Source organism: Saccopteryx leptura, chromosome 1 (assembly GCF_036850995.1).
Source record: "Saccopteryx leptura isolate mSacLep1 chromosome 1, mSacLep1_pri_phased_curated, whole genome shotgun sequence".
Taxonomy (NCBI): Eukaryota; Metazoa; Chordata; class Mammalia; order Chiroptera; family Emballonuridae; genus Saccopteryx; species Saccopteryx leptura.
The window spans coordinates 216,563,553-216,590,325 of NC_089503.1; the positions used below are offsets into that span (position 1 = coordinate 216,563,553).

At 46.0% G+C, this 26,773-nt stretch overlaps 1 protein-coding gene across 5 annotated transcripts in view; it reads right to left on the reverse strand.

Moving 5' to 3' along the window:
• Positions 1-213: 213 nt before the first annotated feature.
• NR3C2 (nuclear receptor subfamily 3 group C member 2) overlaps positions 214-26,773 on the reverse strand; it is a 313,921-nt gene continuing 287,361 nt past the window's right edge. For all 5 annotated transcript variants that reach the window (XM_066386221.1, XM_066386228.1, XM_066386215.1 and 2 more), the window contains exons 8-9: positions 25,686-25,843; positions 214-1,722 (exon numbers count right to left, since the gene is read on the reverse strand). In XM_066386221.1, the coding sequence (XP_066242318.1) occupies positions 1,567-1,722; positions 25,686-25,843 (314 nt within the window). In that variant the 3' untranslated portion in view covers positions 214-1,566. The remainder of the gene's footprint in view (positions 1,723-25,685; positions 25,844-26,773) is intronic.

A 26,773-nucleotide genomic window follows, 5' to 3' on the forward strand; every position in this document is an offset into this window, starting at 1 on the left:
TCTTAAAAACCCTCTAATGATCGTGGGTGTGGTCTCCACGCCCATTCTGACCGTGCTGACGGGGGTGTTTCTAGGACCGGCTCCTCGAGTGTAACATCCCCCTCCCAGACCAGACGTGCACATGTCACCTCTGACAGATGGACAGAGTGCATGGACTATTTTTTTTTTTTTTTTTTTTTGTCCTCAAAGAGAAAATCCGTTTTTCTAAGATGGGATGAGCACGTGCTGGCTGAGCCCTGGCGTTACCGCAGCCGGCTCTTCTGCGGCTGACTCCGCCCCTCGAGGACACAGGGAAAGAGGGGGCTGTCCCCTGGGCCCACTCCCCCGCGCGCGCATGTGGTCCAGTGACTCCGCGCAGGCGCCGTGGACACCACAGCCCGGTGTCCCCAGACAGAAGCAGGATGAAACAGAAGCCAGAAAACCTGCTCACGTCCCATGAACACCCACCCGCGGGAGACCACACAGAACAGAAGTACAGGAAAGGCAGGGAGAAGGGCTTCAGGACAACCGGAGAGGTGTCAGCGTGGTTATTTACAACAGAGACTGTAAAACGGCAAATCAGACATGAAGCTAAAAAAGGCACAGCTCTCCCTCTCTTAAATACACTGTAAACGGTTCATTAGGCATGCACGACGTTTCACTTTACAAAAAAAAATTTTTTTTACCTTGTTTGTTTAGACAAAGATAGTACTTAAATAGTCTCCAGCAAAATAGAATTCTTTCAAAAATACTTTCCCATTCTTCCTATTAACCACTGAAGTTTTTTTGTGTGGGGGGGATTTTTTTTTTCTCTTTTACAAAAGTTCCTTATACCTTATATAACTCAGGTCCTTCACAATTTATACATACAGTAATGTACAGCACAGCAAAAGACTGCCAAAAAAATTATTTGTAAAGCCAACACAATAGATACTAGAAATTGAAACCAAGGCATTTGTTTTTAACATCTTATCCGTTCTAATTAAGCAACAAATGGACGCTAAGGGCTGTGGATGCTAGTGATGCAGAGGAACGTGGGCGAGTGCCAGCCAGAGGGGGCGCTGTTCCGCCCCACGTGCTCTGTTATTAGACAACGGGAATCTGTATAGATTTTTTCTTTTTTTGTGTTTTTTAAATAATAAAAGAATATTAATGCCCCATAGACTATATGTTTTATGTGCAAACCAAGGGTAAGCTTTAAAAAGTTCGTTAGTCCTTGAACCCTTTTAAAACAAGCGAACGATACCGAGAAACTACATGGCATAGTTAAAACTTCCATCTGTTAGAGTATCAAAATCAGAGAGTTATTGACTAGATATGGCTTTTCATCCAGAGGAACGGGAACGTGTCTTTTAAGCACTGGGGACCGGAGAGGGAAGAGTCCTTTAGACTGTTCGGGTCTCGCCAAATCCACGTCTCACTGCTTTCCCGGCTCCAAACCCTTGACATGACTTTGAACTTGAGAAACTGCTGAACACGTGTGAGAATCAACCATCACATGGTAAAAATATGATTTCTCGGGTCCTTCGTGGGTGCAGAATAACACAGGGACACTTAAGGCAAAGTTCTTCCGGTAAGACGTGTCCGTCACTTCCTGTGGAAGTAGAGGGGCTTGGCGTTCCCGGACTCCACCTTTGGCAGCTGGTCGCTGATGATCTCCACCAGCATCGCAGGGAACTCCACTTTCAAGGCCTGGGACTCTCGGAAGGTATAGAAGCAAAACTCCAACAAGTCACTCACCAGCTGCAACACAGACAGAGAGGGGACGTGACATGGAGACCCAACTTCCATCCCTGTCCCTGCAGCAGAGCGCTCTGCGTTATATGATATACCTCTTGTGTAAATTTAAAGAGCAGCAATTCAGAAATCCAACCAGGAAATCATGTCTGTGAAGCTGCCGCCTTGTTAACGTGGTAAGTCATCTGTCCTGGGGGAGGAGGAAGGATGCTCACGTCACCTGGCATGTAACGTGCCTCTTACGGAAAACACGTTCCGCCGAGGGCTGTGGAACTGCTGAGGATTAAATAAGATCAGCGGCAACAGGGACCGTAACAGTTCCTAGTGGCTGGGTCACTGAACTGCTCTCATTAACTTCTTACATCTAAACGTGGGAATTGGGGTTGGGAGGCATGTGCATGGTATGTTTGGATGTTGGTGAGGGGCCTTCCCAAAGCTATAGGTGGGGTGGGGTAGGAGGGGCAGGTGCTAGCTCAGGGCCCACGCAGCAGATGCCCAGGACAGTGAGGGACAAGACGCAGCTCCTTTGCTGGCAGAGGCTGGCCTCCCTGAGGCGTGGGGCAGCCTGGACTTGCACTGGCCGCCCCCTGGCACTCCTCCTGCGCCCGCCTCCCTCCGTCCCTCCTCCTGGCTTTCTGCCCCGAGCTGGCAGCAGGGCTCAGACTTCTCAGTTTAGTTTTTCCCCAGCTTCATGGAGCTAGTCAGTGTTATAATTAGCATATAACATTATATAAGTTTAAGTTGTACTGGGGGTTGATTGGATATACTTCTCTATTACAAAACGATTAGCTGACACATTCATTGTGTCACATAACTGCCATTTCTTCCCTGTGGTGAGACTACTTCAGATACACTCACTTAGCAACTTCCAGGGACACTGCTCACAAAAATTAGGGGATATTTCGAAATGAATATGAAAGGATAAAAGAAGCATTTGATTTTTTTAATTAAACAAGAACATCAGAAAAGCAAACGACACATCAAAGAAAGTTGTTTGATTATACAAATGAGATGCAAAACCAACTTTTATTTCATTGGTGAAAATGCACTATACAAAAGGCTGAGAGTACTGGAGTATCTATCTGCACGTTCCACGATCCCCTAATTTTTATGAGCAGTGTCCATGGTACGGTATTATTAGCTGTAATCAGCATGCTGTACATTAGAGTCCCAGAACTTACTCCTGTCACAACTAGAAATCTATGCTTTGACCAACATCTCCCCAGGTATCCACCATTCCACTGTTCCTATGCATTTGGCTTTTTAAGATTCCACTTCTAAGTGCAATCGTGCAGTATTTGTCTTTCTGCCTCTGACTTATCTCACTCAGCCGAACGCCTGCCCCTCCAGGTCCATCCGTGTTGTTGCCAAGGGCAGGATTTCTCTCTCTCACCACTGAATGGCATTCCGCTGTGTGCACAGCTCCTCCAGCTCCGTGCACCCACCATTCCCATCCGCTCTCCCTTGCAGGCTGGTTTTAAGAGAACGAGTGAAAGCATCAGGACGCCCCTGATGTGTCCTCATCTGTCCTGCCACTTCCCGTGCAACCCAAGGACCTATCTCATCACCTGGATCTGAACCACTCCCAACTCTATAAAGGTAACCCCCCCCCCACACACACACACACACAAATGCAGCGTAGCATTCCTGGTTGCTCTTCAGATCACAGAATATACATCCTGATTTTTCTTCTGTTCACTAGACTTTTGGTCATTTGCCACTGTTCTAGTAAAGCAGGCAGATATTAATAATACATGTCGTAGAAGTGATCCTTGGGAAAACACATCTGTCACTTTCCTTCAGGTTTTAATGCAGTTAGCCAGCTTTAATGGTGTGGCATGATGACTATGTAAGTGCAGCAAAGGCCTTCCCTGCAACCCGGGAATGGGATGATGTCAGAGGGAGGAGGGCCTGGCCCTCTGTTGTGGCTGCAGAGTTTGCTAGGTGGGCTCCCGAGGCTGAGACAGAGTAGGTGTCCTGCAGCCACAGGACATGGGGCCAGAGGAGCTGGGAAACAGCGCGAGCCACGGTCCGTTCTGGGCTCGGCCATACACACGGGCTTGCTTTGTGAATGCTGTGCCTCCATTCCCACATCTGTAGAATGGGCGTGATGACCGTATCTGCGTCCTCGGGCACTGGAGAGGACCGAAGGAGTGACTGGTGGGACACTTGTGCTGAGCGGACGCCACGCTGGGCAGCTCCACTGCGCTGAGGCCACCTTACTGTGTCCTTCCCCTGCTCCAGGACCCCTCCCGTCATTTTCTCTCCGGGACACAGTTTGTGAGACCTGCTGAGTCAGCTCTGGGGCACTTGGTCCTCAGGCCCCCGCTTCTGTAAAGTGAGGGGCAGGAGAACTTTGTTTCCTGCCTTTCTCGAAGAGAGTCATAAAATAGAATTGAGATACAGCAAGTTTCTTTTTTTTTTTTTTTTTGTGAAAGAGAGAGGGACAGATAGGGACAGAGAGACAGGAAGGGAGAGAGATAAGAAGCATCAATTCTTTGTTGCAGCACCTTAGTTGTTCATTGACTGCTTTCTCATATGTGCTATGACGGGGGGCCACAACAGAGCGAGTGACCCCTTGCTCAAACCAGATGAGCCTGCACTCAAGCTGGTGGACCTCGGGGCTTTGAACCTGGGTCCTCCGCGTCCCAGTCAGATGTGCTCTATCCACTGTGCCACCGCCTGGTCAGGCTGTCAAGTGTCTTAACTTCTTTTTCTTTTCTTTCAGGTGGCGCATCAGTGGCTGTGAAAGCCAGAAGCCACACTGGGCCCCGCTCTCCTCGGTGGCGCCATGCCCCTCCGTGGGGACAGCGGAGCCCTGCAGCCTGCAGTGAGCAGCAGGGTCATTCAGCGGGTTCCCACAATGGGGGCTCAGTGAGCTGGCATGCTGACCTCTGAGACAGGGTACCGGCAGGGCCACTGGGAGATTAGAACCAGGCCCCAGCGAGGCTAATTCACTTGTGATAAGAGCTGCAGAGCAGAGTGAATCAGGTCCTGGCCATGAGGCAGCGTGCACGGGGGCACCTCTGTGAACCTGCTGATGGGGACAGGGCCCAGGCCTTCCCAGTCCTCTGTCCCTGTCTGTAACAGCCGCGTAAATGTGTCCTCAGCACCGAGCGGCACCTAGGAGATGCTGAGAAAACCAGAGGGGGAGGAGCCAAAGGCTCCGCTGCTTTTCCTTGCAGGTGGGCTGGGGACAGTGTCCTGGACCCTGCTCACTAACCGCGCAGAGGATCCCGGAACTGTCCTTTCTGACCACCTCAGTTCCACGTCCCACAGACCGAGAAAGCAGCCTGTTTCCAGTCATGAGCTGATACCCAGGGCTGCTGGAGATCTCACTGGGACCTGGCTGGTAAGCCTGGCAGTTCTGGGCTAAGGATGTGACCCTGTGACCACCTAGGGGAGGTCCCTGTCACCACCAAGCACTCGCAAAAAAGAGTTCATTCTTGGGGTGGCCAGGATGGAGGAGGTACTGACTGCTGGGTCCCCTGTTCCCTGGAACAAGGCTGCAGACTTCTGCGGGACTCGCCTAGCAGGTCCTGAGCCAGTGACTGCAGTTGGCAAGGTCAGGGGTCACCTGTGACAGAGCCAGGTGTTCCCGGGCCCTAGGTGAGAGCACCTGCCCTTTGCAGATGTTTGGAAGGCGGTGCTGCAGTACAAGGACCCCGGCCCTCCTAGAGGGCACAGGAGGGGACCTGGCCCTGAGAGCTGGGCAGGAACCTCAGGCAGGATGGCCACAGCCCCTGGAACAGAGTCACGCCTGGCTGTAGTCACACCTGGAAGGGCCATGCATCACTAAATGACCACAGATAGTCCACTCTGCATGGACAGCCCTCCAGGGATATTCCAGTCCTCTTGGACTCTCACTTGGCACGGAATGAATCTTCAAACATGTCTCTTATTCTCTTCACACAATGTGAGTGCTGGCTTTCTCTGTGTGTTCCCCAGGCTCCTCCTTCCACAGAACCACCCACTCCTGCAGTCACCCCCAGCCCCCAGGCGACCTGGAGCCCCAGCCTGAGCACCCTTGTTCTCCTCTGAACTCTCAGACGCCATATTTTGTCTTTCTGATGTACTCTGCAGTGAGCCAAAGAGCCAGACGGTGCCATTCCTCTTTTAGCGTGCAGTTCCCACATCTCATTGGCATGACCTTTCACGCTGGCCCCTCCTTCAGTGGCCCGCAAGCCCCCCGAGGACAGGAGGGATGGGTGCAGTCACACCGCCTCCAGGACCCCCTCTCCTCACTCTGAACTGCCCGGGGAAGGCATGAGGCCCTCGTTCCCGCCTTTCTCGGATTTCTTCTCAACTCCTAAGTGCCCAGGAAGAACTTATTTCAACAGTCTTAACCCTTTGAGTAGTGAGGTTTTTTTCATGCTCGCTGACCCCAGGAGTGAGTTGTTTTTTTGTTTTGTTTTGTTTTTTCAAAAAATAAAACTAGTTCCAGTTATAGTTTTAACTTAAAATTATGTTTGTTTGATAGCCAATTTATGGAAACAAGAAGAATATACATGTTGCCTTCTACATGTACGATCGTACTCTGTATGGTCAGGAGGCACGAGGACATACATGAACATTCCTGCTACTCAAAGGGTTAAACAGTGAGCCAAAACAAAACCCGGGTAATGTAGGTGGGCATCTTCATTTCAGTGGCGCCGAATAGAGAATGCAGAGCCCAGCGGGTAAAGGTAACCCCTTCCGCCTTTCCTGTCCAACGGATTTCCCTCGAGTTGTTTACGTCGGGTTTTAGCGTGACTTCGAGTGTACGCCCCATCTCCACTCTCCATGGTCCGAGGGTTTGGGGTAGGAGGGGAAGTCACAGCTAAAAAGACTAAACTCCACCCTGTTGGCCCGTCGGCACGAAGGCCTCAACTGCAGCGAGACAGACGGCCAGGCCTGCCATCTCGATGTTGATTTCCACTGGCCTTTCCTGGTCACACCAGGCTAACCGGAGAGGCGAGAGCCCTAATTACCATCAGTAACGCCGTACTTTATTAGGACTTGGAGAAAGTCTTGTGCAGTGACTCCTCGCTCTGAGCTGGATGCTCAGCAGGATTATCCAGTGCGATGGGCCCTGGCTGTCAGAGGGGCCTGCAAGGTCGCAGGGAGACCAGAGGCACCTTGCAGGCTCCATCGGTGCCTCTCTCCCCACCGAGTCGCCACCGGTGCGTGGCCACGCCCCTAGCCGCACTCCACCCAGAGCCCAGCTCCGCTCCAGCAGGGGGCCTCGCCCGTGCCCTGCTGTTCTAAGGCTGCACAACCACTCAGTGGTGAGGGAGGACAGCCTCCCTGAAGTAGGGTCCCACCTGTTTCCGCCTGCCTGCTCGTTTCTTCTCATTTCTCTGAACAACTAATTAGGATCAAGCGTTTTGCTTGAACTAAGCTTGGGCGGGGTGGGGGTGGGAAGGTTTGACGTTTTATCTGCAAAGATCAGAATTTTAGCCAACTGTGTGATGGGGCTAGGGGCAAGATACAGTGCTTTACTCTAAATACGTAACAGTAATAGAAACAATCAGTAGTTATCTATGCAGGTGTTCTCCCAGTAGCCTTGGGAACATGGGAAAGGGTTGTACAGGACCCCTTCCCCATGGTTATGTAGGAGGCCATTCAAACCCCCCCTCCACGGGGTGCAGGCCGGCGTGGAAGATGCCTGTGCACGCACAAGGGGGCACTCCTGCTTTTCTCTGGCTGGTCAGGTCTGTCATGACAGTAACATGGTGCATGAGCCCCCAACTTTAGCAGCATCTGTTTCTGCACCCAGAACTAAATACAGCCTTTAAGAACAAGATCTTAGACCACCATTTACTTGTAGATTTCCTGTGCAAACCTAACTCACACTGGTCAGCTCTCCCGGGGCATGCTTGAGTGCTGAAGGCCTAAATGTGACCAAGAGGAAAAGGACCAAAAAGATACCAGCAGGAGAGATGGCAGCATCGGATGGGTCGTCCTGTTTGTCGCCCTGCCCCCCCCCCAAGTCTGCAGAGAATTAGAAGCCCATCCATGCGCACCAGTGCCTCTGTGGGAGGGGTGGGCTCCAGCAGTACACTGAGGACCAGCGAGAGTCCTGCCACCTGTGCCCGGTAGGGGGCAAGAGGACTTCGCTGGGTACGGTGGAACCAGCTGAGTAGCAGAACTGCCCCAAACCCTCTTTCCAGGGTCAGCAAAGAAACCCTGGGGAGTGCTGACCTAAGTGGACACCCACAGATGAAAGAGAAACTGCAGGAGTCTAGCCTTCCCAAGGAGCAAGTCCAGCATGCCACTGGAGCAAAAAAGAATCCCAGAAAATCAAAACGAGTTTGGATGCAGCAGCAACAGTAAGAGTGTTACCAGCAACACCTCCCCCACCATACACAATGCACCAGCTGACCTGCCCCGTGGTGGCCACGCCTCCCCCAGCTACCCCACGGTGAGCCCGAGAACCCCTTGCTCTCCGGTGGCACCCACAGTACTCCATGACCAGGAGGAGGGAGGAGATAGGAAAAGAGGCAGATAGGAGTGGCAAAAGGCACGAAAGGGACATGGCTCCTTCTAACTGACTATGTTCAGTAGGAAGTCTACCCAGAAACCTCTGGGAGCACCACATCTGGAGATCCCATACCTTGCCCCACTCTGTGGCCAGCTCTCTGTGTGTACTTCCAAGTGTGGAGGCAAGAAAAAGATCCAGTAGGGCATGCCCTCAGAAAACTGGCCAGAGCCTGGGGGCAAGATGGAAACCACAATCAGGAACTAGAGCGCCACCTCCAGGGCCTGTGGGCAAGATGGAAACCACAATCAGGAAATATAGCGCCATCTTCTGGGAACAAATGAGGTTTTTTTCCAGCAGTCAATTTGGTGAATGGCAAGAACCAGAGAAGACATAAAAGCTTAAAGAGTTCTGCCACAAAGGGGAGCAAGACCAGAGTAATAGGAGTGCCCCTACAAAGGCAGAAAAACGGAGTAATGTTAGCACCAATAAACAATACTCAAGGAGCTGTCTACTACTCCAAGTGAGAAAGCAGCAATGCCAAACTACAAAGAATGTTCAAAATCAAAGAAATGTCACTATCAAAAACGAGACTAATCCTCTAATATCTGAGTCCTTAAGAACAGAATTTTGTAATCTTGTGGATTATCTCAAAACAGGCCGTGTTTCGAAGATAAGCTACAAGAAATCTTAAAAGACAATCCAATGAAAAAGAACCAAGCAGAAGTTATGGAGCTGAAAAACTCAATGAATGATGAAAAATGCAAAAGAGAAGCATCTACAAAGAGTAGAGCAAGTGAGAAACACAGAATAACCGAGTGAAAGGACAGGAATTGTGGAATAGCTCAGTCAGAGGAGGACAAGGAAAAAGAAGGGTGAAGAAAGCCTACAGGACCTATGGGAGTTCATCACAAGAACAAATATTGGAATGATCAAGATTCCAGAAGAAGAGAAGGGGTTATAAAGTTGAACATCCAAGTTCACAAAGCTAATAGAGCACCCTATTATCTCACTGCACAAAGACCTTGTCCAAACGTTATAATGATTTGAAACTGTCAAAATCTATAAAGATAAAAGAGTCCTAAAAGGAGCCCATGGAAAAAAAAATTGTAACCTACAAAGGAATCCCCATTAAGCTATCAGTGGATTTCTCAGAAGAATTCCTACAGGCCAGGAGAGAGTGGAATTAGATATTCCAAGCATTGGAAGAAAAAAATTGCCAGCTAAGCATATTCTATCTAGCAAAGTTATCCTTCAGCTATGAAAAAGGAGTAATTGGCCCTGGCTGGTTGGCTCAGTGGTAGAGTGTCAGCCGGTGTGGATGTCCCAGGTTCAATTACCAGTCAGGGCAGTCAGGAGAAGTGACCATCTGCTTCTCTACCCTTCTCCCTCTCCCTTCTCTCTTCCCCTCCCACAGCCGAGGCTCCAATGGAGCATGTTGGCCCAGGTGCTGAGGATGGCTCCATGGCCTCGCCTTAGGTGCTAAAATGGCTCTGGTTGCAATGGAGCATTGCCCCCTAGTGGGCTTGCCGGGTGGATCCCAGTTGGGTGCATGTGGGAGTCTGTCTCTTTGCCTCCCTGCTTCTCACTTAAACACACACACACACACACACACGCGCGCGCGAAGAACTTTCCTAGACAACAAAAGCTGAGACAGTTCCTCATCATTAGACCTGCCTTTCAAGAAATTCAAGTGTTCTTCAAGCTGAAATGAGCTGATGGTAATCAGTGACAAGTAAACATGTTAAGGTATGCAACACACTGGTAAAGGCAAAGAGATTTAGAAAACTCAAATTCTGTAAGAGGGTGTGTGTTAGCCACTTAATAATTGTATAAATTTCAAAGGGAAAGAGTATTAAAAATAGTCACAGCTGCTTAATATTGTGTTAGACACAATATAAAGAGGTAAATAATGACATCAAAGATATAAAAGGGGGAGTGTAAGGGTGAAGCTTTTAATAGACAATTGAAGTTAAGTTGCTATCAGCTTAAAATGGACCGTTTTATCCATGGGATGTCTTATGTAAGCCCCATAGTAACCACAAAGCCAAAACCTAGAGTAGATGCAAAAAAGACAGAGAGAAGGGAAACATAGCAAACTACCACGGAAAAGCAACAACTTACAAAGACTTAACAGGCTTAAACAGAGGGAAAAGTGACCATGCAGGTACAATGGCATTAGTAAGTCTTTTCAGAGCAAGAATTCTACATGTAAATGAATTGAATTCACCTATTGAAAGACAGAATGTGGATGGATGGATAAAAAAGAATGAACCAAAACTATATGTTGCCTTCAAGAGATTCACTTCAGCTTTAAGGACATACTTAGGTTCAAAATGAATGGATGGAAGATGTTCCATGAACGGAAGTAAACATACTTAGACAAATATAGACTTGAATCCAAAAATGGTAACAAGACGAAGAAGGTCAAAATATATAAAACTAAATGGGGTCAGTTCATCAAGATGAACTGAACAATCATATATAACAGATCTGGGAGAAATAGACAATACAATAGTAGTAAGAGACTTTAATATCCCACTTTTATCCAGACAGGAAAATCAAGGAAACACTAGACTTGAGCCATGCATTAGTCCAAATGCACCTAAAAGATATATAAGAATATTTCATCCAACAGAAGCAGAATACACAGGAATGTTTTCCATGATAGAACATATAATGGGACACAAAACAAATCTCAGTAAATTTAAAAAGATCAAAACTACATAAATGATCTTTTCTGACCACAATGGTATGAAACTAGAAATCAATAAGAGGAAAGCTGGAAAATCTATAAATGTGTGGAAATTAAGTACACATCTCAACAACCAGTTGGTCAAGGGAGAAATCAAAAGGAAAATATCTCAAAACAAATGGAAACACAACATAACAAAACGTATGGGAATGCTGTGAAAGCATTTCTGAGAGGGAAGTTTATAGTGATAAATGCATGTATTAAACAGACAGATCTCACATAAACAACCTAACTTCACACCTCAAGGAACTAGAAAAAGAACAACAAATTATGTCCAAAGGTAGCGGAAGGAAGGAGAGGACAGAGATCAGAGTGGGAACAAAATAAATAGATCCCAGCTGGTTTTTCATATACATAGATAAAATTTGACAAAGCTTTGGCCAAACTTAGACAAAAGACACAAACAGAAGCAGAAATGAAAGAGGAGACATTGCTACTGAGACTACTATGAACAGTGAGAAGCTAACAAATTGTATAACCTATAAGAAATGGGTAAATTCCTAAAGATATACCAACATGCAAAGGAATCGGGAAGAAACAGAAAATCTGAACAGAACAATAATGTGTAAGAAGAGCCAGTATTCCAACACCTCCCAACACAGAAAACCCAGGGCCAGAGGCTTCACTGGTGAATTCCACCAAACGCTTAAAGAGTTAATATCAGTCCTTCTCAAACTCTTCCAAAAAACGAAGAGGGAACATGTCAAACTCATTATAATAGGCCAGCATTACCCTGATGCCAAAGCCAGTTAAGGCACAAAAGCAAATTCAACTAGTGGAACTACATTAAAATGAAAAGCTTCTACATAGCAAAAGAAACAAAAAATGTTGGAGGGGGGGCAAATATTCAAAATATATAATGAACTCATATATCTCAGTAACAAACAATCCAATTTAAAAATAGGCAGAGCGTCATTTTACACAAAAGACATGCTGGCCAACCAGATACCTAAAGAGATGCTCACCACCACTCATCATCAGGAAATGCAAATCAACATCCCAGGGAGACATCACCTCACACCTGTTCCAATGGCAGCCATCAAGGTCAGAAATAACAGGTGTTGGTGAGGAGGTGGAGAAAATAGAACCCTTGTGCCCTGTTGGTGGGAATGTGAATTGGTTCAGCCACTGTGGAAAACAATACAGATTCTTTAACAAATTGAAGCACTGTATGGTCCAGCAACTCCACTCGTGGGTCTGTCTCCAAAGGAAATGAAAACAGGTACTCAAAGAGGTATGTGGATTCACAGTAGCCAGGACATGGAAACAGTCTACACATCCATCAACAGATGAATGGATGAAGGTGTGGTGTGTATTCACAATGGACTATTACTCAGGAGAAAGAAGGGACTCCTGCCACGTGCAACAACATGGATGGATTGTGAGGGCATTGTGCTAAGTGAGATAAGTCAGAAAGACAAACATATGCTCTCACATGTGGAATATGAAAAAGCCAAGCTCGTAAAAACAGAGCAGAATGGAGGCCATGAGGGGCTGGGGGAATTGGGGAGATGTTGAAGGTGTAAACTTGCAAACCAGTAAATAACTAAGTCCTGGTGATCTAATCCACACCACAGTGACTAGAGACAGCAATACTTTATTGCACACTTCTAAGGTGCTAAGAGTCCAGATATTAATTGTTCCCAGCACAAAAAAGAAAGGGTCATTATGTGATGTGAGAGATGTTAGCTAAATGCTACCGTGATAGTCCTATTACAGTATGTAAATTGCATCCAAGCAAGACGCTATATACCTTAAAATACATGCTTTGTATCTCAATAGAGGGAGATAGCATCAGAAAAATATCTAAGGCATTTCATAGCCCAAAAATTCACGGGCGAGCATGCAGCATGTCGGCTAAATTCTAGGCCTAGATGAGCACTTGGGAGGAGCCTGGCAGGGTGCTTTGGCACTCTCTGGAAGGGGGAGCTTTTGTGGATTCCATTTTAAAAAGGCTGCCCTCTTCTGCCAAGGACCAGTCCGCACTGACAAGGAGCATCTAGATTCAAGTAAGTCCCCGAAGCAGGAGTGAGCCTCGGGGCTCGGCTTTTGCGTGCTGTCTGCAGAGTCTAGGTAAGGGGAACCCCAGGGCCAAAGCCAGGGCGCTGGGCCAGAATCCGGGCCTCAGCGTTTCCAGAAAGGCCTACCTGCCTGATGGAGCGAGGGAGAAAGGATTGGTTCTGGGCTAAGTTACTGTTCAACAGCTCAGGAAAAAACCAAGGGCGTTTCTGGAAACACCCTGCTCACCATCCATTAGCATCCGATTATTATCTGGTATGTTACATGGCGATCTGTTCTTTGTCACCATTTTTATAACATTCAGAACCAGTCACCTATTTCTGGATCAGTGATGAATATTTAATCTTCAGATTATGTTGTTTGGATGACTGTGCTAAGCAAGATGGCTTCAATTCCCTTCTGATTTTTTTTTTTTGTACTTAAATCTGTTTACTTTCCACCCTGTTTAAGTTTCCTTGTATTATAAGCCTTGTTCTAGATCGCAGCTCCGCCTTCTTGTGAATAAGGTCTATTGTATGTGCGAAAAACAAAGAAAAATGACACAATGGAAAAGGAGAAAGTAGAGTTTCGAGATAAAGGGAATAATTAGAACATGGCGGAACAAAGGGATGCTAATGAAAGGGCTGTGCTGGAAATGCACTGGCATGTTACTGTATATAGAAGTATGAACTTCTCCTAATTTTGTTTCCAAAAGTTCCTAGATCCTTCTTGCAAATGTACACTACACCAGGCAATGTAAACACCTAAACCAATTCAAGCTTAGAAGTTACCAACTTTGATATCAGATTTAATCAAGATTAAGCAGTTAAATCCTTAACTTCAGTCTCAAACAGGGAAAGAACACTAAGCCACAAGGGGCAGGTGCCATTGGCCAATGGCAGCCTCTTCTGACCCAAGCACCTGAGACCAAGGTAATCTAATTTTCTCCCTTGATTCTGTGACACCATTGAGTGAAGTGGGTTGGCAGTCTATGGCCTGCAGGCCAAATTTGGCCTAATAACTGTTTTTTAAGTACTTTCATTTTTGTTTTTATTTTATACTTTTAAATGGCTGAAAACCCAAAAGAATATCTTGTGACACGTGGAAATGACATGAAGTAGTTTTACTGGGACCCTGCCATGCTCCCTTAGACAATGGCAGAGCCAAGTACCTGTGACGAGGATCACAGGGCCCACAAAGCCGACACCTCTTACTACCTGGCCATTCAGGGCAGAATCCCTGCTGGCCCCAGGACTGGAAGGTATGCCGGGAATTTAGTGATAACTTAAGGGAGAACAGGTTTGGGTTGTTTATTAAAATATATACATCAAGTATAAGATGTCTCCTCCTTTCAGAAATATTAAATGAGGGGAATAAAGGTCTGTGAAGCAAAAGCTAAGGTGGGAGCTAGATCTGGCTGTCCAAATGTCGCCCAGCATCTCCGAGTCGTAGGAAATGCTTTAGGAAGAAGCTCCGTGCATCGGGGTGATGCTAGAGAAGGGGGCTGCCTAGCTTAAGGACTCGAGACTCTGGTTCCAGGGGAGAGTGGCCATCACTCCGCCTTCCACTTTCCACTGTTCCCTCAGGAGGTGTTCCCCTTTAACCCTATTGTCCCTACCAGCTATTCCCATTGACAGCTGATTGTCATTATTCACGGCAGCACATTCTATAAAAAGTCATTGGGAACAGTGAATTCACCAGTACTGAACCCGTACTCCTAGGGAAAGTACAGGGTTGTGTGCCCACCACCTACTACTGATCACAACGTTTTCATTAAACCATCAAACCATCAGCACTCAGCCTTGTCTTCCGTGTTTCTGTTTAAAGATAGACACCTTATTATGAATGTACACTGCTGATTCAACATCGAACTCACAACCAACAGCACTGTGACTCATGCCTGAACGGAGCTCATGAACACACTTGCTTTCTCCACAAAGCACATCACCGCCCTCTTGCCCTTAGGAACACAAGACGGTGCACTGCATTTGGGGACCACTTTAAACAGCAGCATCACCAACAAAAGTGCAAGAAATGTGGCACTGAGCAGACATGAAAAGTACACTCACTGTCCGTCCGAGAGGTGAAACAGGAAGGGAGAAAGTCACCTTGTCTGACCTCAGTTGGGAATGTATATGACATTGGGTGACTCATAATGCACTGCTCAGCAGAGGCTGTGAAGGACTGTGAAGGCAGTGTGAGCACTGATTGGGACTCACAGATACATTTCTACTATATACAATAGTAAGGACAGAATCCGCACAGAATGACTGCAGAGTGTGAAAACATACACTTTCCAGTCCCTGCAACCAGGACCTTGATAAACAAAATTGACAAATGGCATCTTCCCCCGACGTTTCAGTGCTGGTCATTTAAAGGATCTGCCCCAATCCAAAAGAGCACTGACAATAACGTTCCTCTTATCTATCGTTTAATGATGTCTCTGTCCCATAAAATATTTCTTCACTATTGTTTTTTATTTATTCATTTTAGAGAAGAGAGAGAGAGAGAGAGAGAAGGGGGGAGGAGCAGGAAGCATCAACTCCCATATGTGCCTTGACCAGGAAAGTCCAGGGTTTCGAACCAGCGACCTCAGCATTCCAGGTCGACACTTGATCCACTGCGCCACCACAGTTCAGGCTCTTCACTATTTCTTTTCATGTCGAGGCCGTAGGTGTCAGGCTGCTCCCCAGAGTGCGGACGAGCCTCTGAACATCCTGCTGGAATGCAGCGTCTGCCTTTCGTGCCTGCCGCCTCCGCTCGGGACGCATCCGCGTATGCCCGCTGGTCCTGCCCCTCACCCTCCCCTCCCCTCTGAACAAACTGACTTTAAAGAGGCTGTGCTTTGCCCCGGACAGGTTGTCGTAGTTGTGAGGCCCCTGGTTCAAAGTTTACTAAGAATTTCAAGATGGCGAGAGCAGAACATGAAGCCAGGAGCGAGACCTGTCTCTGTGTGCGGCCCCAACGTGACGCCTAACCCACCAGGAGCCAGGGAGCCCACCAGGTGCAGGGCTGGCTCTGCCCGGCATCTCCACAGGTGTCGTTTCCTCCACGCCCGTCTCACTCACGTACCAGGGAGGATGCACTTAATCACTCCCTGTCTTAATTCCTTTCTCTATAAACAGGGTAAAAAAAAGAAAAGAGTAAATATTACTATTATTCCCCTTTTATAGAGAAAGGAATTAAAATGCAGTGATTAAGTATAAATAGTAATATTTACTCATTCTCACCTCATAGAGATGTCAGAAGGATTTAATGCCAGGACTTGGGAAGAAAGGCACTCAGTAAATCCGAGGGATTCTACGGTTATTTCGGATTGTTAAGAAGAGGGATTTAGGCAGCAGAAGAGGGGGGATTTATTGACACAGGTGTTGGACAATGAGATCGTTTGCCATAATCGTCCCCAGATACATTTCAGATTAGGAAGAGATTCCTGTGTGTCAGGTTAGATTCAAATGTGATTTTCTATGAGCGAGGCTTCTAGGACCCTCAGTCCTTATTTCTACATATTGTTTTTTGTTTTTGCAGAAAGCTTACCCTATGGCGTCATGAATCCCAAAGATTCAGGTGGGGTGGGGTGCACAGTTCCTCCATGCCTCCTCTAACAAGGCAAGATCCTAGCTTTTCCCCCACTTCTTACAGAAAGTTATTCTCTTATTGACTTGCAAAACTAGCTAGGAACAATGGCATGTTCTGGAGAAAACAGAACTTATGAAACAATAATGAAATCAAAGTAGTTAATCATAAGAAATTACTCTTTTATGCTCTCTTTAAATAAACTGGGATCAGACACAACTTTAATCCTTAACTGGCAAAATTAAAAAATAAACTACTGACTTGCCATTATAAGTTCATAAGAGAAAGACTCTGATACCAAAACAAGCCAAACCCATGAAATGGGGAGAAAATATTTGCATATCATATATTAGATAAGGGGTTAATATTCAGAATATATAAAGAACTCCTACAACTAAACAACAAAAAACCAAACAACAAAAAATTGGGCAAAACAACTTGAATAGACAGTTCTCTAAAGAAGACATACAAATGACCAATCAGTACATGAAAAAATGCTCAAAATTACAAATTAGGGAAATGCAAAGCAAACCACAGTGAGATGCCAACACCCAGTAGGATGGCCACTATCAACAGCAATTAAGTGTTGGCGAGGACGCTGTGCCCTGTTGGTGGGAATGTAAAAACTGGGGGAAAAAAAGTTTGGTGGTTCCTCAAAAATATATTAAACACAGAATTATCATCTGACCAAGCAATTCTACATCTGAGAATATACTGAGAGAATTAAAAGCTGGATCTTGAAGAGATATATGCACATCCACCCCCATGTTCATAGTAGCATTATTCACAAGTTAACAGGTGGAAGCAATCCACAGTGTTCATCAGCAGATGAATGGATAAATGAAATGCAGTATGCATATACAATGGGATAGTATTCACCTTAAAATGGAAGGAAATTGTGATACATGCTACAACATGGATGGACGTGGAGGATGATGTGCTGTGTGAAATAAGCCCATCTCAAATAGACAGATAACGTGTGAGTTCACATACGTTCAGGAACTAGAAAAGTCAGAGTCGTAGAGACAGAAAGGATGGTGGTTGCTACAGCTGGGGGGAGGGGAAACAGGAAGCTGTTTAATAGAGTGTTTCAGTTTAATTCCGTGTTTCAATGTTCAGGTTAAAAGTTCTGGAGATTGTTTGCCTAACAATGTGAATGCACTTAACACTAACATTACAGTTAAAAACAGTTAAAGTAGTAAATTGTGTATTTTACCACAATTAAAGAATGACAAACTCCTTTGTTGAAGTTTGGTTTTTTTTCTTTTCATGTCTCTCAAATAAGCCCTGCCTTAAACACTCTAAAAATGAACCTCTGAAAATACTAAATGTTTTAAATCAGTCTTTTCCAAAGAGGTAAGGAAATATCCCAGGTTAAGTCAGCCATAGAAAACCATGACCAACCGAAGCGGAAATTAATTGTCATTATAATTCAGGGGTAATATGAAATGACAGTTAGAAAGGGCTCAGCATGATTGTCACTGACAAAAACATGACTTGCATAACTCTGCAGTGTCATGGGTGCCAAACTCTTCTATCTATGCCTGCACCTCTTTCGTGCTACTATCCGTCTGAATCTAGATCCCTCTGTGGACTATTCATGTACACTGCTCACAAAAATTAGGGGATCAGGGAATGTGCAGATGCTCCAGTACTTTCAGCCTTTTGTAGGGTGCATTTTCACCCATGAAATAAAAGTTGATTTTGCATCTCATTTGCACAATTGAACAACTTTCTTTGACTTGTCATTTGCTTTTCTGATGTTCTTGTTTAATAAAAATAATCAAATGCTTCCTTTTTTTAATCGCTTCATATTCATTTTGAAATACCCCCTAATTTTTGTGAGCGGTATATTTGGAAATAGTATGCGTGTATATGTATATGGTACGTAACACAGCTTTCACTAATTCAGAATTACTCCTACATGGGTCATAGTGTCCTAAAGTTTGTTGTGGGTTATTTACAAAGATAGCTTGCTAAGCTCCTGTGATTTCTTAGCTGTACTTAAACCAGAGAAACAATGAACACTTTGCACATCCCCTCAACTATATTCAGAATGCTCATTTACATACATGTCACCACCTCACAAAGACTCATACTTCTGTTTATTAAAGCAATTTCGCTAAGGAGCTTTCCTGGACAACACCTTTTTTGTTGTTAACTTTGTCCTGTTTGCTGTGTGGCTTCTGATACAGTTACTGGAAACCTAGTGAGTATTAACAGAAGTTCAATCAATCAGCTGCTCTTTACAGTAACCGCCTGGTTGCTATGGCTACTGGAAGTTTTCAGGCTGTTTGCTCACTGACCTTTGGCAGCTCTGCCCTCTGACCCCTCACTGGCGCAGTGGGGCACACTCTATTCTGGCTTGTACCCTACGTCATCCTTTTTACCTGCCTCCCACAGCAGCTCCTCTGTAGACTCTGCAGGGCCCCTCGCCTTGCTGGGGCCTGGCTGTCTTCTCCTGGGTGCACGTACAGTCCCTTCCTCGCCACCACGTTCATGTAAGTGACCGCCATGTGCCACCACGTTTCAAGTCCATATCAGCACCTGGCCTCCTCTTCATCGCCACAGAGCCAGTGCTTACCTGACATTCCAGGGCCCCTGGGACGACCGGGGGGCACCTGAACTCCTGGCCGTCCAAACACACTCAGCATATTTTATCCCAGAGCTCCCGCCCTGCAGCCCCTCCCCAGTGCGGGTCATCTGAGACCGGCCCCCTCCTCGATCAACTCCATGTGTTGCCATGTGACGTCACGAGCCATCCGTCCCCCTGAATACCTCCTCAGCCCCCCGCCCCGCCCGCTCTAACTTAGTCCCGCAGGCTCAGGAGCAGCAGCGCTTGCTCGCACACCCCCGTGGGGACTGTTCCAGAAGTACAACTGTCACAGGAGGGTCTTACTTCACAGGAAACAAAACAATGGGCACTGGAAGCATCGCAGGTAGCATCCTGCCCACTCAGACCCTCTTCCAACAGGCTTAGGAGAACAGTAGTTCAGCTGTTCCGCTGCATCTCACAATAGGCACTGATTGCAAACGAGGGGAGCCCGGAGACACACATCCTGACCAGTGACCGGCGCTGCCCTTAAACCACTAATGTGTCAACAAAGCAGGAGAAACAGGGAAGGATGCCTTCACGTCTGCGAGGAATTAGGTCTCCGGCTGGCTTCGTGGCTCTAGCTACAAGCACATAAAACACACCGATCCTTGAACTGCCCAGACATTTCCACACACTTTTTTTTTTCCATTTCCCCTGTTTTTAGTTTTAAATATAATTGATGCCCTCCCAATTATACAAACATAAAAATATCTCAAATGAAAATAAGCACTTGGCACAATGCACCCAGGGCAAGGCCTTCTATGCTACGCTATACCCTTGAAACGCGCAATCTGTAAGGGCAGACACCACAGGTCCCTGTCCGCTACAGGGATGCAGAGGAGACACAGAAAGCCATTCATAGGCTTCCATGTTATCCGCCAACCAGACAAACAGTACGATCTCTCATCTCAATTATTTGTTTAATTTGGAATCTCCACCTATGAAGACTTCTTCTGCATGAAGATTGGGCTTGCATCACCTGTGTTCTTTGCCTACCCCACCCCCCCACCCCCCGCGCGCCCTGGGGGGATCAGGCTCTGCACACTTAGCTGACTTTGGAATAAACAACTCTTCCTTTTTTTAGAACCTTTCTTAGTCAAGGTCTTGTCGAAGGAGAAAGCAGTAACACTGCTAATGATATTAAATAGTTGCTTCACTCTGTGAGACAGAACATGGCTTTGACTCTTGCTCTCTCTTACACACACATACACACACACACATACACTCTCTGTGGAACTACCAGCGCTGGACACCTTATTACAGACTTAGAATCCAATAATCTCATTTCACTGCCACCTGAGCAGCGAGGAGAGAGGGGCAAGTCCCTTGGCACGCTGCAGCAGCGTGGCTAGCCTTCATCATTAGCAGGGTGCTGACAGCCCCCGGGATGACGGTTTCCAGTTCGCCTGCACCGATCCTTCCCAGTCATAGGCCACCTCACAGCAATCTGCCATCGCCAAACACCTTTCATCCCTTCGGCAAATTAGGAAGTGGCTCTAGCACACCCAGCATGTTCTTCACAAGAACTCCAATGCCCCCACCCAGTCCCTCTCACAGGAAGCTCGGGAAGCTGGGCTCTGGGGTCTGAACGACTGTGGGAATGCTTCCCATTGACAGCAATCTAAGGGACTCCCTGCCGGAGAGCGAAGTTGCTCCCGGACCTACTCTGTGGACTGGCCTGTGTGCCCATGTCCCTGCCTGCTCTCTCGCCAACTTCAGATTGCCATCTCCCGGAGGCACATACCGGGCACGTGTCTGGGTGTCTCTGCACTTCCAGATAAATTGAAACTGCTTGGGATGCTTTTTGCAGCGCAGAGAGCCATGCTACCTGCTGTCCCCAGGGTCACATTATTTTGGCAGGCTCCTATTTTGGCCTCAGAACTTTCCATGAGGAGAAACTGACCAGAAAGACATAAAAGAGAATCAAATGTGGACGTGGCAGACAGTCCAGTGACCCGAGCCAAGCTGGGGCTCGCGTTCTCACCTGGCTCTTCCTCCATGCGGTAAAGATCCTCTGACACCCCCGTGGGAGCCTTCCACGCCCCCCTCCCAGCACAGCTGGCTCCTGTACCTTCTTGACAAGGCGTTCCATCAACTCAAAAAAAGCATGATGAGCCCACAATGCAGGGTGCTCCCCTCTTCTGAGCCCGTGCCCTGCCTTGTACAGTGCTGTGTGGTTGCGCCCATTAGGCTGAGCCCCCCCACCCCCACCCAGAGGCCAGGCTTTGGGTCTTGTCCCCTAGTAAAATGCCTGACACTTGTAAACATTAAAGTGCTTGTTGAATGAGATGAACCTTTTCCTCTATCAGACACGGGAGGGATTCCTAAGGACGGGCATTCTGCTCACACATGCACCTTTGGTCCTAGAACATGGTAGGGGCTCGTCGACACACGGGCGGATGTGCTCTCAAAGGTCCCACTACCCAGGCGATCACTTCAGCAGCTGACTACCTTCTGCCTTGTGCTGTACACCAGCTGCCTCTCTAGAATCTAAGCTATTTGAGGACTGGGTTGGCCTCATACATTCTCTTTGTATCCTCTGCAGCCTTATCCATGTTGATAGGCATGAGACATGTTTTTACTACTATATACTGAACTAATGTTGATTACAAGGTCAAACAATAGCATGACCTTGAAACTATTGAACAGAAAAAGGGTAATTTTTGCATGTAAAAAAGACTATTAATATTGTTCAACATTTACTATCTGCTCTCCTTACTGATCGTAACATAAATAGTCCTTGATCTCTATGAATGAACTTAACCAATAAATTCATTTGAAATGTGCTTCTTACACCCCCAGAAAATTGTCACTCCTAGCAAGAGTCACCAGCTAGACAATGACTATTAATTGTCAACTCTCTCTAGAAGAGCAAGGACTCTGTGCTTTATGTAAAACACCCAAACATTTGCAATGCAAAAACACATCCATTCGTAGGCACCTGATTACAGCTGTTTTCTTTGAAACTCTTTTGGGGAGGAAAGTGATGCTCAGAGGGCTTATGGTTCATTAAAGTTGCTGACTATTCAAATACTGAACTACCAACCTGTTCTATCAGAGAATGTTCCTTTCACTCACCTTGGCAGAGTTCTGCCCACACGCGTGCACCATGTAGGACAAGTCCAGGTGTCCTGAGAGCTGTGCACGTGTCTCGACGGCTGTGTACGCATGCATGTCCCGAGATCTATGGACATGCATCCTGAAGGGTAGCATAATATGTATGCTTTCTAAAGCAGAACACTGACGTTCACAGAGATCGGATTTGTGGGACTCTTAGAAACAAATGCTCTCTTTCCACGAAGTGAGCAGAACTCGGCTCTGAGCACACAGCCAGTTCTTAGGTAGCTCATTGTTTCCTGGAAAAGAACTCCACAAATGCTGATTCACTGTTTTACTCTAACGAAAAAGCCACAAGAGTCCCAAGTCTGGATGAGCGCAAAAGTTCGGGAGGTCCCTCTAGACTTACAGTGCATTTTTCAGTGTTCTGTCTGGACTCGGAATATAAATAGAACCTTCAAGAAGCTTTTATTAGGCTACTTCTAAGAGCAAACTTATTTTTTTATCATTTAAAATAAAGGTTTGAGAATTAAAATGATAAAAATGATTCCCAAAGAATAGTGTCCTTTCAGCCAAAATGGGCTGGGGTGGACTAGATTTACCATGCCACCAGAAACAACCAAAATTGCTCAGAAAACAATACACAAATAAAAAACAAGATACTGGGTGTCAGTCAACGAAGAACAGTAATCTCTAAAAGAAAATTAGGGAGAGAAGGTTTGTGCCATTGGCTTAGACAAGAATTTATTAGCAATACCACCAAAAACATAACTCATAAAAGAAAAAATAATCGACTGGGCATCATTAAAGTGGAAAACTCCTCTTCAAAAGACATTGCGAAGAGAATGAAAAGATAAGCCACAGGCTGGGAAAAAATACTTGCAAATCATCTATCTTATAAAGGAATTATACCTAGACTATATGAAGAACTCTCAAAACTCAACAGTCCCATTAAAAACAAGCAATTTAATTTTTTGAAAAATGAGTCACACAAAGCTGAATAGATACAATACCAAAGAAGACATAAAGATGGGAAATAAGCACATGATGAGATCTTTAATCACTAGGGAAATGCGTACTAAGACCACAGGGAGACACCACCGCACAGCCATTACAAAGGCTCCGGCTAGGAAGACTTGTCATACATGAGTGTCAGCAAGGATGTGGGGCAGTTTGAACTCCCTTGTCAAGGGAATGTACAATTTGTACAACTACTCTGGAAAAGAGTTTGGTGGTCTCCTAAATAAATGAAAGCACGTCGGCCATGTGAGCCTGGCATTCCTCTACTAGCTATTCACCCAAGAAAAAGAGAGTGAGTCCACTCTAGGAACGGACACAAATGTTTGGTGCAGCTCTGTCTGTAATAGTTCCCGATCTGGGAGCAACACACATACCCCTCCCAGGTGACTGGGCTACCAAAACGTCAAATAGCTGTACCATAGATGCTACTCAGAAAGGAGTACGTACTAAGTCCTGATATATGCAATAGAATGGGTGAATCTCAAAGTAATTATGCTAAGTGAAGGATGCCAGACAGGAAAGACTACAGACTGACTGCATGATTCCATGTGTGTGAAAATCTAGAATATATAAACTAACAGACTCTGTAAACTCTACTCTAGAATATATAAACTAATCTTTATTGCCAGAAAGCACTATAGAAAGCGACTAGGGAGCAGTAGATAGGAAGGTTAAAAGGGGGTACAAGGAAAACTCTGGGGTCTTGTGATGATAGCTTCAGGGGTGTATGCATGTGTCAAACTTCTCCTATGGAACATTTTAAATATGTTCCGTGTTTTGTGCATCACTTATACCTTGATTTAAAAATGCTAAAAAGGCAATGGTTTGCCCTGGGGGATTTTGCAGAAAATTATCACTTAGCAAATAGCCATTTGGCAGCTGCTCACCGGATCCCTGTCTGGTACCCAGCATGGTACTGGCTCACAGAGGCAGCTTGCAGAGGATGGTTTGACACATGGAACTCTGGGGTGGCCCCTACGCATTTCTACTGTGCGGCTCTGCTTAAGGCACAGCAATGCTGAAAGGCTGTGGAAAGTTTTGACTTCGTTGTCAGTCGTGTTACATGCAAATCGCTTCAAAACGATCATGTATTACCACGTGTTGTGAGGGCAATTACATGCTCACTCTGGTGCCACACTCCTGCCCATACCTTTGAACAAACAAGAGAATTCATCAAGAAGGAACCACAAAGCCCCATTCGGAGCTCCGCTCAGAAGGACTTTCCACACCAAGAAAACGGTGCCCCCTGTTCTCACAAAGACGACCTGCGTACCAGGCGCTGGCTCCCCTGCTTTCTTTGTTGTGAGTTGTGGAGTGCATCATTGCTGCATCCCCAGAGGCCTGTTTGCCATCATCCCGTACACCTAATATTTTTCATAACATGAAAAACCACATTCTCTAGGCCACGGATAATTAGCGAAACTAGGCATCGCTGAATCTACCTTCTGGGAATTTGACTCACATGATACCAAAAGTCCAGAGAAAGCAAAGGTCCACCTACAATGCAATGGGGCTCCTGTGCAAAACACTAGACAGTGGCATTCTTTAATTATCAAAGAACCCACAGAGGGAGAACGTTCGCTGGCATAAACAGATTTCTAATGGATGAACTGTCCTCTCACCAGGAATACTATCCTAATATTGGTCAGTCATCAAGCCTGCAACATTTTCTTTAATGAGAGAAATATTTGAAGATGAATTTACAATGCAAATGTATAGGTTGAACTTGGGCAATAAATCTACCAAAAAAAGAGAAAAACTATGAGAACCTCACAAACATGAAAAACTAAATTAGTGTGACTGCACACAACATTTTTTTGAGCCAGAACCAGAGAAAATGCTTACCAAGTGAAACAAGAAGCATATTTTAAACGACAAAACAAAGCAAGTGATCCAAATCCACATTTTGTAGAAACCTCTAACCAACCCCTCGACTGCATCTCTAATTGGTTAAATGAGAAGGAATGAGCTCAGAATTTGCTTTCTGTATTTACATTAAGACAAGAAAGGTGACTGCTATGAAGAATAGTGAATATAGGATTCAATATTTGGCAAAGGTTGAGATGATCCAAGCTGGCCCTAGACCACTAATAATGTTTTTGAAAAGATTGGGTTATTAGATTAACAGTTGTAGAAGAATGGACACTGTTTATGCAACATGAAAGCAAACAGTTTTACTAACCAAACATTTCCTACGTTGCAAGCAGAAATACGAAACGTGATCTGTCCCTGGGCCAGGACACAGGGTTTGCCTTGGTGGTGCATGTATCTCAGGTCTTACTCAGAAGAGAGCCCCACCCTGTCCTTGATGGGAAGTGTATTACAAACGTGATCTGAAGGGAAAAAGTTCCTTCCTCATCAGTTCTCACCTCCCGCTGCCCCACACTGGATACCTTACTCCGGTCTTCCCAAAGTCCCGAGAACGTCCTCAGCTCTGCAACTGCATTTGCTGAACGGTGTGTGGTTGTGGGTCTTTCATTTAAAAGGAATCAAAGAGCAATACTTACGTCATGCATGGAGTCCAGAAGCTTGGTCAGCTGATAGAACCTCTGCCAACTCTGCCCAGAATTGTTGGGACACTTGGTCACGATCTTCCTTAGTTCCTTGATGTAATTTGTCCTCATCTCTTCAAATGCAGCTTGGCTTTTGAGGCCATCCTTTGGAACTGTGGAGAAGGATATCAGGCGTGTAAATGCCAGGATGGGAAATGGCCTTCGCATCTTAGCAGTTAAATGGACTAGACTATTTTGAGGTTGTTAGGGTCCCACTTTTAGATGGATACTGAACCTCAATTAATTGCATGTATCAGTAACTATGTTACCCACTGGTAGACACACACACACCTAGACGAAAGAGTGATAATAAGGGCTATTACTAGGTGTATGTTGTTATATACACTTTGCATGTATCTGTCCACTAATCTTGACATCAGTCTTATGGCGTCACCATTATAGGTTCTTACTTTGCAGATGAGGACACTGAGGTCTGGATGTTTCAACACTTGTCCAAGGGCACAATACATGGGAGAGAAGAGATAGAAACCTAGGCTGGTCTGTCTCTGAAGCCTGCCTTTGACCACAATGCTTCATTGCCTTGTGGCCTGCCATCCAAGTGTTTTATGAATCCTGACTTGCCAACACTTCAAAGGTAGGAAAATATACTTTGATTTTCCAGGACAACTGGGAGAGCCACAGACAATCTAAGCTGCCGCTAGAATTAGAAAGCAATGTCTTCATATTCAAGTTCAAACATCAGAAGCGCCCGGGGAAACTGGTCACCTCCCAAGGGGAGGCTGTGAGAAGAGCGCGGGCCAGGTCCATTCTCTCTTTCCAGATCACGTGACCACAGAGGTGCTGCCATGTGTCCTCCCCACCAACTGGGTGGAAGGCTGTGAGCCCCGTAGCTCTGCAGGCAAAGGGAGCCTGGAACTTTCAAAGAGACGAAACCATGCTCATCTTTAGCTTTGATAAGGTAAAAAAATGAAGGTTTATGTTTTCTTTTACGTAGAGACCAGCTTTTCTATTTAAACATCACCACCAAAAATCGCACTTAGAATACTTTGGGATTTGGGACTCGGAAGTGCTTCTGTGACCCA